This window comes from Microplitis demolitor, chromosome 5, assembly GCF_026212275.2.
Source record: "Microplitis demolitor isolate Queensland-Clemson2020A chromosome 5, iyMicDemo2.1a, whole genome shotgun sequence".
NCBI classification, from domain to species: Eukaryota; Metazoa; Arthropoda; class Insecta; order Hymenoptera; family Braconidae; genus Microplitis; species Microplitis demolitor.
Window position 1 is genome coordinate 13,692,100 of NC_068549.1, and position 13,935 is coordinate 13,706,034.

The following is a 13,935-nucleotide window of genomic DNA, read 5'->3' on the forward strand; positions in this document are numbered from 1 at the left end:
CTCTTAATTTACAGTGCTGCCTCTATGTTTTTACAATACAAGCCACAAAAATTACGATAGTTGGATTGTAAATTTTCTGAAATAGTATAGTATATGCCATCTGAAGCGTTCACGTATGAAATACAAATGTTGTCACAATACCATGATGTGATGCTTGTATGAGAGTGTATATGTATATACAAATGATAACATCTATTTCGTTCGTATTATGTGTGGTTCAACTATATATATTTATAAATCAGTGCATTACCTCCACTGTAGTGCAGAAATAGAGGTTATTTTTCATGACATTCTTCGGACAATTATAAATAAAAAATTTTAAAAAAAAACTGTGCTTTCTTCATGACAAACCTACATAAATTAAGGAATATAATAATTTGGTGGTGTAAGTATATTTATTACTATTCATTTCTTATTAAACTAAATATTCTGTGGGTATTACGTTCGTTTTAAAATTATTTATCTGGACATGAAGTTTATTTTTATAAACAAATAGTATCATTGTCATAGAATGAATGATTCTAAAAGAATGATTTTTTTTTTTTTTAATAAATTCAATTCTTGTAATTTTGTTACAGAATATTATTCATTTGTCGACAATGAATAATTTTATCCGACTTGGCGATGAGGTAAACATTTCAATAACCTCAAATCATGGACATTTAATGTTTCTTTCTGAAGTTAGCCGACGCCTAATAATTTTCGGATTTGTTTAAAAATGATAAATTATGAAAAAAAAAATTTTTTGAAAAAATTGCACCTATGGTTTTTTTAATTTCCTACATGTGCATATTTTGGATATAAAGGAAAGAGTTATTTTTATTCAAAAAGAAACATGTATAATACTTTTTGAACCTGATGTGGTATTATAACTTATAAGTTAAATTAATGAATAATTAATAATAATTAATAAATTTTATATACCAAAAAAGTATATTTCAAAAAATATTAAATAAATGTTTTATTATTATTACTTCAACATGTTTTATTTTTATTTCGACATTGTATTTACCTTCTCAATTTCATTATTAAAAAAAAAATACCGTTGATACATTTTCTTTTTTTTTTAACTTCCCGCTAAGAAAATCGAGGAATTTCAAAAATTTCGGGAAGTTATTGTTTTCACCCCGATTTTCGAAAATCGAGTTTTCATGAGATGTCGACGTTTTGAGGTCCTAGGAAGCTATTCTGACCAGTGCAGCCAGATCGCGGACGAAAAGTTCCCCTTCCCAAGCACCGTTTAAGCTGTGAGTGATGCTAAAATGATGCGAAAGAAGGGGAACTTTTCGTCCGCGATCTGGCTGCACTGATTCTGACTATTTTCAGAATGATGTCCGAGTGTGTGTATGTATATGTGTGTGTGTGTGTGTGTGTAAACTCTTTGTAACTTTTGAACTAATGAATCGATTTGAATGGTTGAGGTGGCAATCGAAAGAGCTTGTTGGCCTTCAACTTTCCTGAAAATTTCAAATTATTTGATCGAATAGACTCGAAAATATTGGCGAATTACCAAAAAAAAAAAATTTTTTTTTTAGTTTTTTATTGATTTCTCAAAAACGACTTATACGATCGACTTTAAAATTTAATCAGATCTAGTACTCAATAAAACGCGTCGATTGCAACCTCAAACATCATAATCGATTGATTAGTTCAAAAGATATCGGCGTTGAAAAGTTAAAAAAATAACATTTTATGTTATTTTTTCCGGATAAATCATAATATAACGTACTAAAATGTACCTGATATCATACCAACTCATCTTTTTATGGTTTCTTTTGATCATATAATGTCATCGAACTTGGTTTTCAGTTTAAATCATATTATCAACAAAAAAATCGATAAAACGTAGTTTTTAATATTTTTATCAAATATTTCATATTTTATTGTTTCTTACATGAGTCAAAACTTATTTAAATCTTGATTTTGATCCCTGACATTGATTTCTGCCTCAATACACTTATTTTACTGAACATAATCAGGAACTAAATTTTAAAAACCGCTTCATTGATGATTTTCGATTCTTAAATTTTCAAACTTCAGCATAACAGGTAACTTGTTAGAGCTTGAAAAGATCGTAAAAAAACAATTGCATGTGATAGCATTTTCGAGCTCGAAAATATATCTATACTAATGTTTTCGAGCTCTTTGAGGTTGACAACAGCGGGAAGTTTTGGGGCTGGCCCGCAGGGTCAACCGACGCCCAGATTTTTTATTGTGTTCTACTTTTTTAAGAAAATAAAATTTACTCCGTTGACTTCTAATTATACTTTTATATTTAAAGAAATTCTACATTACCGACTCATTTATTTTACGATAGTTGCATTGTAATTTTTATTAACACAACTTGTATAATTTACTCTATAGTAACTGATTTTTTCTATCTTGTAGTAGTATTAATTATAAAACAAAATTTATGATAGTCTATTGTATAAATTATGATTTAAATTTTATAGTCCACCGTTACGATACCATATAATGAAGATTAAGATAGTTAAATCGTAAAAAATCCGGGAATTTTTTTTCCGTGTACACCTAAAAAAATTTTTTAAAGTATTATAATACAAAAAATAGTTGTCAAGAGGAAGAAATAAATTCTTAATAATGAAAACAGTAAAAAAAAAAAGTTTATCATTTTTCAGAGGGGGGCCTCTCTGCCCCATAAAAAAAATTTTTTTTCTGCCTTCGTATCCACCAACGATGTAAAATGTACTTTTTCTTTATGTACATTACATATAAAAAATTCAATTTATCGAAATTTGATCAACTTTCAGAAATTTTTTTTTTTCAACTTTTTTAAAAGGTACCCCATCTTGCCCGTCAAAAATAAAAATTTTATTTTTTAACGGCAGCTAAAAATTTTCTTTATTTACCTTGAATATCATTAAAAACAAAAAGATTTTAGCGTATTTTAGTCCTCGAAAACTTAGTATTTGTTAAGTACCCCCTTTGTCCCCCCCCCTCAAATTAGAACCAAAAAGCTACAGTTTCTTCTGACAACAACTACCCCTTTCTGCTCAGATTTGGCTCGCCGGAGTCCAGGGTTGAAAAGGGGTTTTGAAATAGAGACAGTTTTAAATAGACAATAATTACAAATCACTTTATTTAAACAATCTTTTCTTGTACATGGGCTTCGAGCCCTGTTCTACTACCTCTACAATAATGAATTACGGTTTTAATTATTTAATCACGGGTTATCACGGTTACGCGGTCAATTCACACCTTCCAAAATACACACAAAAGTTACGCGGACTAGTGACGCGGTTCTACCCTCTCCAGGGTGCTTCAGGGGTGTCTGGTCGACTTCCCCGTCGGCCCTGCACGGATTCCCCTCCCGGAGGCCCAAAAGGCCTCAGAGTGGGGACTCTCAACCCTCCCAAAGAGAGTAAAACTTCGCTTACCTGGTCCGGTCGGACTCGTGGTAAAAGAGCTTCCTTCGTGTTGCTGGGAATGGTCTTCCTCTGCACACTCTCCGAGACTAAGTTGCCAATACGGGCCTTTATGAGCGCTTTTATTACCTGACCCATCCGCCACACATACAAAAAGGAATAAAGTCCATCGCCCTCTAGCGTCGCTTGCTTAGACGTGACGATTGAGAAATTTTTCTATGTCCCTGGGCGAATAAATCAAAGGGAAACAGAAAACGACAAAATAATATTTAAAAGACTGAAATTCTTCTAAGTTCTGCGTGATAATATCAACGAGAATTGGAAAAAAAAATAATTTAAACGAATATAAAAATGATTTGGAACAAAAAAGAATGTGTTTAAGAGTTTAAGCAAACACTGAATACGGAGAAATTAGCCGTGCGGCTTACACACTCGCGACGGTGAGTCGAGCGAATGGAAAGAAAATGAAAGAATAAGCGATTAAAATTCTAAGTCAATTTTAACTCTCACACATTTCTCATATTTTTGTCTTATTTTATATTTATTTCAATCTCTTGAATCTTTTCAACGATTCATATGGAATCATTTTTCACGTTTCTTTCTTTTCCCTTTGATTTTGCTAGCTCGGGACTTAGAATAATTTTCACTCGACGCACATTCATATTATCATACTATACACTCGTAAAAATGTAATATCACACCAAATCTTAATAATAATATAACACAGCCATAGTAAATAAATCAACATAGCTATAGTAATAGTTTTAGTATATTTAAAAGAAATCACAGTAGTAATTCATAGAGATAAATAGGAATTAAGTAATAGTTGTAATCACAATATAAACATGTAGTAATTAAGTAACGTAGTTATCTAGTCATAGTTAATAAAAAAAAAATAATTTTTAAGTAGAATAAGCACCATAGTTTTAAGTTTAATACTAGTTATAACTCATACATAGTTATAAGTAGTAATAATCACAATAGCAATTAAGTCATAATAATAAGAAATAGGAGTAAGTTAAGTACAATGGCAATAGTCATAGATATAAGAAATAATACTAGTAGCTTATAGAAAATAGTAATAATACAGAATAATATAGTAATAAATAAAGATAGGTAAATCACAACTGGTCCGCACACCGATTCACCATCACAAATTTAGTTTTGTTATAACCTTTCAACTTTTTTTTTATACTTTAAGATTTCACCTTACTAAACATTATTCTTAGGATTAAAGTGGATGTTTTACCTTTATAAATAGATGTTGATATTAGTTCTAAAAAGTAAATTTATTTACAAATATAATAGCTTCACTAGCAAATTAAATTAATTGGTCAATATATTACAAAAGGAACTTCCATTGATCATACTACTTTATTTTATAACGTTCTAAAATTATTGGCTGCTTAAGATAAAAGACCCAGTTATTGACCCTGGCCTAGTTTCTGACCTTTTCAATTTTTTTCTAACTTACTCAAGAAACTATAATTTTAATAAGAAAATCAATTTATCATTAATTTACATTCATTTATTCTGAGCCTAATTAATGGCAATTTAAAAAATATAGAAAATATTAACTAAACAAAAAAAAAATATTTTAGCCATAAGTGACTGAGGAAGCCATTTTTTAAGCAGAGTCTAAAGAGTTTACGTTGGGAGATACGACGAGTAAATCTGTGTAATAATTATCATGCAAATAAAAAAATGTATTTAAAAATATATGGATAGATCAATATTTAATTAACCCTTCGTTACTCGCGCTATACGACGATTTGCCGCACAACACTACTCAACCTAATAGAGTTGGCGTGAATATGAGTGAGACACTAGAAAAAGCGCCAGTAACGGAGGGTTAAAATTTATTTTAATACATTAAAAAAACATATTAAAATGAGTTTCGTTGTCGAAATGTGAGGCTCAATAACTAGGCTTAATTTTAAAGGTATGATAGAGTTGTTGACCCCAACATTCTTACTGCGAGCGAAGTTATCTGTTTAATTACATGTCTATAAAATGTAAAAATAGCAATATTTATAGTTTTCTTAAACTATTTTCTATTTTTCATAATACAATGATAAATTAACATTTAAAATTCATTTTTGTAAATAAATGATCACAAATAGATCTTGAAAGTACATTCTTGGACTGATAAAATTTTTGTAAAAATAATGCCAATATCGATAGTACTCAAATTGTTATGACTCTTTTAATTGAATAATATTTTTATTATGATAAAATTAATTTTTTTTATTGTTTTTCTGTTCAAGAGTTTAAAAAAAGACAACGAGCTAAGATGAAAAATAATGAGAACAGGCGCTAGTTTAAGTGACTTTAATTATTTATATTTTAAATATTGAAAAACTATGTTCTTTTTATAATAAATATTTAATTTATTAGTCTGAATAATAATTGTAGTTTATTCAAACTTAGTAAGTACTTCATAACCTAACCATGGTTTATGTTATGGCACTCTTAAAAGGTCAGAAACTGGACCCCTCACCTTAATGAAAATATGATGATGCGATCCCAGAAACTCGGTGTCGAGCATTACTTAATGAAAATGAATAAATAGTTCTCTCTAAATAGTCTTTACATTGTACACAATATTTTTTCCATAACATATTAATTGGAACAATGTATTATGCACTCTACCTGCCTTCTTCACTCCTCTTAAGATTTTACTTTTGGTTTCTTGCCTGCCCTATGAGCGCTCTTAAATGTACTATACTTTGCTCCACTCTACTCGCAGCTGTTGCTCTCCTCTTTTTTTATCCGCTCCGTTTTGTATGCTTATACGACGTTTCATTGCCTCTACATAGCTCCTTAGTCAGTGAGAGCTAGTTGTGTCGAGCGGGTGTTCGTAGGCATATTTTTTCGGTATAAATTCATTATAACTTAAATTCATCGAGGCAAAAGCAGTATTTGACTGTTGACTATAAATACCGGATACACGCGTTGTCAGAGCGTAACGCCGCATTTTCTCGCAAAAACTTTTATTTTATTTCTTTGTGAATTTCAGTTGTGACATTTAGGTTCATTGAACTTATAATTTTGAGTTCAAAAAACTTTCACTTGGATAATATATAATTTTGTTATTTATTTATTCGTCGTTTCATCCATAATTGGCAAAATGGTACGAGGTCTTTCACAATGGACTAAAACTTTGAGCTTTCCAGCTAGGGTATCACCCCAAAAACCTAGCAAAGAATCTAAGTTTCACGTAAGCCCTAGTATAAGTCCCATTTTACCACCGAGTCCTATCAACGATAATATGGACAAAACACCAATCATCATTGACGAGGTTAATATAGAATATATTTAGATTTATATTAATTAACAAAATTACATGAACCATAGTTTACGTGATGCATGTATATCATAAAAATCTTACCAGAGCTATTATCATAAGTATTTGCATAGTAATAAGATATATTTGACTATATTTTCTTCGACTTTATTTTTTACTTCTTGGAAAAGAAAAATAATTGGATCATGATAATTTAAAAAATAAGTTATTTATAATTTAATTTGTCATCATCTTTAATAGCATTTCATGATAATTTTTTTATACATAGTAATCTATAAAACTATAATGTTAAATTCTAATGTTATGTATATAATATATGAGTTTAACATAGAAGTCAGATAACAATTGAGAAATCAAACGAAGAATTTGTTTCAATTTGAATTACATAGTACCATAGGTCTCAGAAAACAAAATATATACTTACTTAAGATGTGGGCAATATGAACTACATTTGAAATAATTTTATTAATTATTTACTGATAATATCGTTAGAAAAGGTACATTTTGAATTTCAATATTATTTCTCAACCGTTTTCTAGTCTTTAGAGTATAATAATCGTTATTAACGAATAGAAGGAAAAATAGATTACAAGCTGGAAATAAAATTAAGGAAAAATAAAAAATGGAAAAAACACTGTAGAAGCATGAGAGAGTGTAGTTTGCGTTGACTTTCAAGAAATAGGATCCCGCAAAGAGAGAGGCAAAGGGGCGTCTTCTATGTAGCTTCTTGATACTATGGGAGTTGCGAGGACGGAAAACAGAAGCGTGGGAACTTAGCGATACTAATGAGTTAAATCGACCTAACAGTATTACTCCTGGTCTAGTCAATGTGTGCCTTTTAGGTCAAAGTTTTTTATTCGCCTCGAAAAATTATGATCGAGGTGTCATTCGATTCGTCATCGCATCTAGAAACTATTTGAAAAATTTGGAATGGCGCTTGCGAAAATTACAAAAGTTATAAACAATTTAGTAAAAAAAAAGGGGTTTGGTTTTTTGCGAATATCGCAAGAAGTATTTAAAATTTTCGAACTCTGAAAAATGATTCAAAAAGAGGAAGAAAATTTCTAAAAAAAAGTCCTGCCTCCCCGAACTGTAGGACCAATATTTATAATTTTTTTAGGGGGTTGAAAATACGGCCGAAAACGGGAACTCTCGCTTGCGTAAGCTCCACCCACTTCGGACCTTCAATAAAAAGATATTATTTAAACTTATTAAATATGAAAATTAAGAAATGAAAAAATTCAGGCACCTACAAGATAGATCAATGAACAAAAATCCGGCAATCAAAAATTTTTAATATGTCAAAAGTAGAAACTGAAACATTCTTATGCAGCGCAAAGCCGAAATATCGTGTAAAAATACTGGCATAGAGATGATAGAATCATTTTGATGCTTTAATTCTCGATAGTGATAATACTAATAAATTATGTATTAAAAGCATCTATACGAAATCTGATTAAATCGCATGAGTAAAAGTTTAGGAAATTCAAATAAAACATGACCAAAAGCAATGAGGTTTTAGCCAATCAAATATAACCTAATTACGTGTCGATAATTATATTGAAATGCGTCGATTCATTAGTAGTATTTACTGATTAAAAATAAACGAGAAGAAAACATATACTTTAATTTTGTAATAACTACTCAGAAATTCCAGATTTATTCTAATAACAAATCAAAAATCCAATAGGAATGTATCGTATTTTACACACAGCGATTGCAGATTAAATTTCATGAAAAAATTTGTAATTTTGTAGGATAAGTATCTATGTATTCCCATGAAGCTGTATATTTATCAAACGCCATTAACATGCCTATAAAAAATTGTTCAAAACATGAAGTAAAAATTTCTTCTGACAATATACAGAGTTCGGCAATGACAACTCTGATTGAAGCCTTATAAGGTAAAAGACCCAATAGCGGAATGACGAAGGCCGTGTGTCAGTATTTATTATTTTATAATTATTGATGCAACGCATAGTCTACTTCCTCTAGAACTAAACTTTGTGGCCAACAATTGCCGGAGTACAAAAAAAATTGAATAAAATAGAGAAAAATCTGGTGAATCTTTCGGTACAAAAACCTAGCAAAAAAAGTTGTAATTTTTTCTGTTATTAACAAAAACGTTTTGCAAGTAAAGCCTCAGTCGACTTTAACGGAATACTGGATAAAAATTTTTTTCATGCAAAATAAATTCGATTAATTAATGATAAATATTTGTTACAATTGACCAAATTATTAAACTTAATAAAATATACGGTAGTAATATTTAAAAAAAATTTTTAATTTTACAAAAATTATAAATTTTCAAATTATTTCAATGTTTTCGCGACAATTGAATGATTTTTTTTTTAAATTACAAAAAAATTATACTCGGAAGTAATTTAAGCTGAAATTATTAATTATCAATTAATCAAATTATCATTAAAGACAATAGCAAAAAAATTTCTGAGAGTTATTTTTCTAATATGCTTGCTACAAATTTAAAATTTTATATTTAACTTCAGTATCCATAAAAATTTTTTAATAATTTTATCAGTTGTAACAAATATGTATCATTAATTAATCGAATTTATAAAATTAAGATAAATAAATGCCTGAAATAAAATAATTCACGCGCTTGGAATTTTAAATAAGTCGTGATAACGCGCGCAATTTCTTTCCACTATGGAAATGCGCAGACCACGTCGATACAAACGGCAGCTGTTAGGCTAGAATTTTTTTGTGTTGATTAAATAAAATAATTTTTTTCATTATTAATAATTAACATTTTCGTATAAACTTTGTGACCAAACGATTCAGAAAAGATTGAATTATTTTATTTTGTACATTTAATTAACTGAATGAGAAAAATCTTTATCTAGTATTCTATTAAAGTTGACTGAGGCTTAACTTGCAATACATTTTTGTTAATAACAAAAAAAAATTACAACTTTTTTTGCTAGGTTTTTGTACCGGAAGATTCACCAGATTTTTCTCTATTTTATTCAATTTTTTTTTTTTGACTCCGGCAATTTTTGGCCATAAAGTTTAGTACTAGAGAAAGTAGACTAGCATGAAAAGAATTAATTTAATAGATCGTTCGGAACAAACATTAAACTATGTGAAAAAATTTTTAAATATCAGTTTATGCAAAGTTTAACAAATAAAAAAAATATTTTTCGAAAAAGTCTAATAGACCCAGTACCGGAACATAGTTGGCCCAATACCGGAACAGTGAATAATATTAATGTATATAATTTTTTATTCTCTTTCACTTTTTGCATCCTAGTAAAATCTGTAAAAAAATTAAATAATTAATATATAAATTTAATGACTAATATTTTTTTATACTTGGTAATAAAAATAAACACAAGATTTTGATGATAAACTTTATTAATTAGTCTTAGAGAACAATATTGAGCATAAAAATTTAGTTTTATTCTTAAAATTAAAGTTTCTGCTCATTTAATGAAATTGTTATAACAAACATACTGACTGTATTATTTATTAGCTCACTATTTAATTTTTAATTGCACTATAGTGTGTAGACCATACACTTTAACAAAATACACTGCATTTGTCAGTTAAGAAAGTAAACATGGCAGACTGTTTCGGTACTGGGTCAGGCTAACTTCTAGCGTACCAACAAGCGAATATCAAAAATTAATATTTTTACTGAATTTTGTTTATAAAAACACTTAAGATTGTGAATTCTAAATACCTTTACATACAAATAAACAAAAAAGTGTTGAAAAAGTTGCATTCTACATTTTTTACAAGCTTAAGACTACTGGCTGTTTTCTTAACAAAATCCTTACGGAATCGGGATAAGTCATAGATCTCCGCTTGGTTCTACAATTAAAAATTTGTTTTTTTAATATTAATAATGGACATAAGTTTTATTTATAATCTATTTCTGACCAAAAACATTGAGATTTCGGAAAAATAAAACTTCTTAAAATTCTGGATTGTACTCAATAAGATATATTATAATAATCTTAAAATCGTTCTGGTACTGGGTCTCGTCCCGCTATTGGGTCTTTTACCTTACTATAGAAAAAATTGAAATAACTAGCAGAAAAATAAATCAATCAAGACCTAAATATGCTAATAAAAAATCAGTCTAGGGTATTTCTCTTTGATTCTGATAGATATTTTATGTCATTTCGTATAGAAATGAATATATCTTTTCATGCCGATTAAATCTCATACACTCCATTGAAGAAAAGTCAGTTAAATTCTGAAACCTGATCTATTCCTATACATTCCCATAAATCGATAGTATGGAACTTTTTTCCGTTCAGATAGGCTATGGGAACTTAAATCGGATCATGACCAGAACCTAATAGTTTCTATAAGATTTTTTCAACAGGGCTTTTTATGTTTGTATCAATTTAGAACTTAGAAATAAAGGATCCCGGGAAAAAAAAAATTTTATACAATAAGATATAATCATATATTATTATATAAACTTATATATAATTTTATGTAATTATATATAAATATATAAAATTACATATATAATTATATAAAATTACATGTAATTTTATATAATTATATCAGAGTTGTAAAATTTCTAATTGAAAATTTCACCATTAGAAAATTAAATTCAATGGATGATGAAAATTTTTGCCACTAAAAAATTAAATTCAATGGCTAATGGAATTTTTCGCCATTAAAAAATTAAATTTAATGGCCAATGGAAATTTTTGCCATTAAATAATTAAATTTAATGGCCAATTGAAATTTTCGCCATTAAAAAATTAAATTTAAGGTCCAATGTAAATTTTCTACTAGAAGTGTGTAAATATCAATCGAATCGATCAATTTAAATTCTTAAATTATTCGAAAATTTCCGAATAATTCGTAAAAGTTCGTAAAATGATTCAACGTAGTGTTCAGTACATCAGACTTTGAATCAGAAAGGTTTGGGTTTGAGCCCACGAGTCAGCGAGTTTTTTTTTTTGGCTTCCCACTAAGAAAATTGACGATTTTCAGAAATTTTGGGAAGTTATTGTTTTCACCCCGATTTTCGAAAATCGAGTTTTCATCAGATATCGACGTTTTGAGGTCCTAGGAAGCTTTTCTGACTATTTTCAGAATCGTGTGCGTGTGTGTGTGTGTGTGTGTGTGTGTGTGTGTGTGTGTGTGTGTGTGTGTGTGTGTGTGTGTGTGTGTGTAAACTCTTTGTAACTTTTGAACTAATGAATCGATTTGGATGGTTGAGGTGGCAATCGAAAGAGCTTGTTGGCCATCGACTTTCCTGAAAATTTCAGATTATTTGATGGAATAGACTCGAAAATATTTGCGAATTACGAAAAAAAAAAAATTTGTTTTTAGTTTTTTATTGATTTCTCAAAAACAACTTATACGATCGACTTCAAAATCTATTCAGCTCTAGAATTTTAAGAAACGCGTCGATTGCCACCTTAGCCATCTTAATCAGTTAATTTGTTCAAGAGATATCGCGGGAGAAGGAAATGGTTAAAAGCAGTTATTTGCGATTATCTTTAAAATTACTTAACCAAACAATTCTTAAATCCGATCAGCCCTAGAACTCAATAAAATACGTCGATTGCGGCCTCAGCCATCAAAATCGGTTCGTTCGGTCGCGAAATATCATTGAAAAAAGAAGTGGTGAAAAACGGGTTTTTTCAAATATCTTCGAAACAGCTAAACCAATCGATTTCAAATTCGAATCAGCTCTAGAATTTAATGAAATGCGCCGATTGCTAGTTCAAACGTCAAAATCGGTTAATTAGTTCAAAAGATATCGGCGTTGAAAAATTAAAAAAATAACATTTTATGTGATTTTTTCCGGATAATTCATAATATAATGTACTAAAATGTGTATGTGTAATATCATACCAACTCTTCCTCTAGTAAGGGAGCCAACGAGGCTAAATGGGGATTTACTCGAGCGTCGTAGAGACCTATTGGGATGCAAAGCTTAGATGATAAGAATAAAAAAATGTTATATGATATATGTATATATATATATATATATATATATATATATATATATATATATATATATATATATATATCATATATACTTTTACATCGGTGGGGGAAGCGGCTATAGATTTTTAAATATGTAAAAAAAAAAACTGTTGCATGGACATCCTCGAGCGCATCAGATATTGATAGCATCAATGCCCTACGTATTTTTAATAATGTACGTATGTTAATCTGATCGTTTGCATGATGCGGGTGGTTGTATTTAAGGGTTGAAAATGAAAAAAAAAAATTTAATCGAGCGCGTCAGATTTTCTAAGGGAGTGTTAAGTACAATTAATTAATGTAACGGGACGGTTAGGTCCACCTCCGTTTGACGGGAGGCCGATCCCTCGCCCAATAGGGCATACTCGCGCTGCGCAAATCGCCTATCTTTTACCGTAATATTATAAAAGCGAAATGTGAGCATAAGCTCACATTAGCTTGCCCATTAGGCATGCAGTGCATGTGGGTGCCTCACCAACAACCACCACGAGACCGTCCTCACTTGGACCCAAACACTCCTCCCATCTCAGGAAATAGAGAGACTCTGGTCGAAGTGGGGCTTGGATTTGGGTCCCCCATGGTACCAATTCCATGTATTGGTGGACATGCTGCAGAATAAGTGCTGAGCCACAGCCTGCACTCAGTGACCCCAAAAAGGGTTTCTTACAAATTATACTCACTTGGGTTTCTGACAGCAGTCAAATAAACTTGCCCTCGACTATTATTACCCAGTGATTATCACTATATGCTAGTGATAGTATTTTGTACGAGCTAGTATCCCTTAAAATTTTTAGACAGTCAGAAGAGTTGGTCTCACTCGCGCAGAGGTACCTATTGGCTTCCTGCAACCACGGAGTTGCCGCATGTTACGGGTGCAAGACATGCGGGCACCGCTAACGGTTGGAGTACTGGTCCCAGAACCCACGAAGAGGGCGGTACTTGCTAGTTTGGCGCCCCCTAGAGGGCGCCAAAACAACTTCTGGGGGAGTTTTAAGTACACCAAAAAAAAAAGCTCTCATTCACTAATCTGACGATTTCGATGGGACGCAAACTCGCGGCCATTTTCATAATGTGCAAAAAAAAAATCGCCATTTTGAAATACTCAAGCGCGTCAGATTAAGATATATGTGGTTCATCTTTATGTTCTAAATGTACTGTCTCATAATCTGACGATTATCTAGAGGGATTCGCCTGATCTGACAAAAAAAAAAAAAAAAAAATTAGAAAAACGGTTCACTTTAAAGTCCATCCCTGCAA

General features: G+C 30.3%; 1 protein-coding gene across 6 annotated transcripts in view; it reads left to right on the forward strand.

Moving 5' to 3' along the window:
• The window catches only part of LOC103574379 (TNF receptor-associated factor 4), a 99,806-nt gene that overhangs the window by 76,441 nt on the left and 9,430 nt on the right, over positions 1–13,935 (forward strand). Inside the window, exon 1 of one of the 6 annotated variants that reach the window (XM_008553818.3) lies at positions 5,794–6,687. The exons of the other annotated variants lie outside the window; for them this stretch is intronic. Coding sequence (XP_008552040.1) covers positions 6,517–6,687 — 171 coding nt within the window. The 5' untranslated portion in view covers positions 5,794–6,516. Of the gene's footprint in view, positions 1–5,793; positions 6,688–13,935 lie in introns of those variants that run through there. 6 annotated transcript variants of the gene reach the window in all.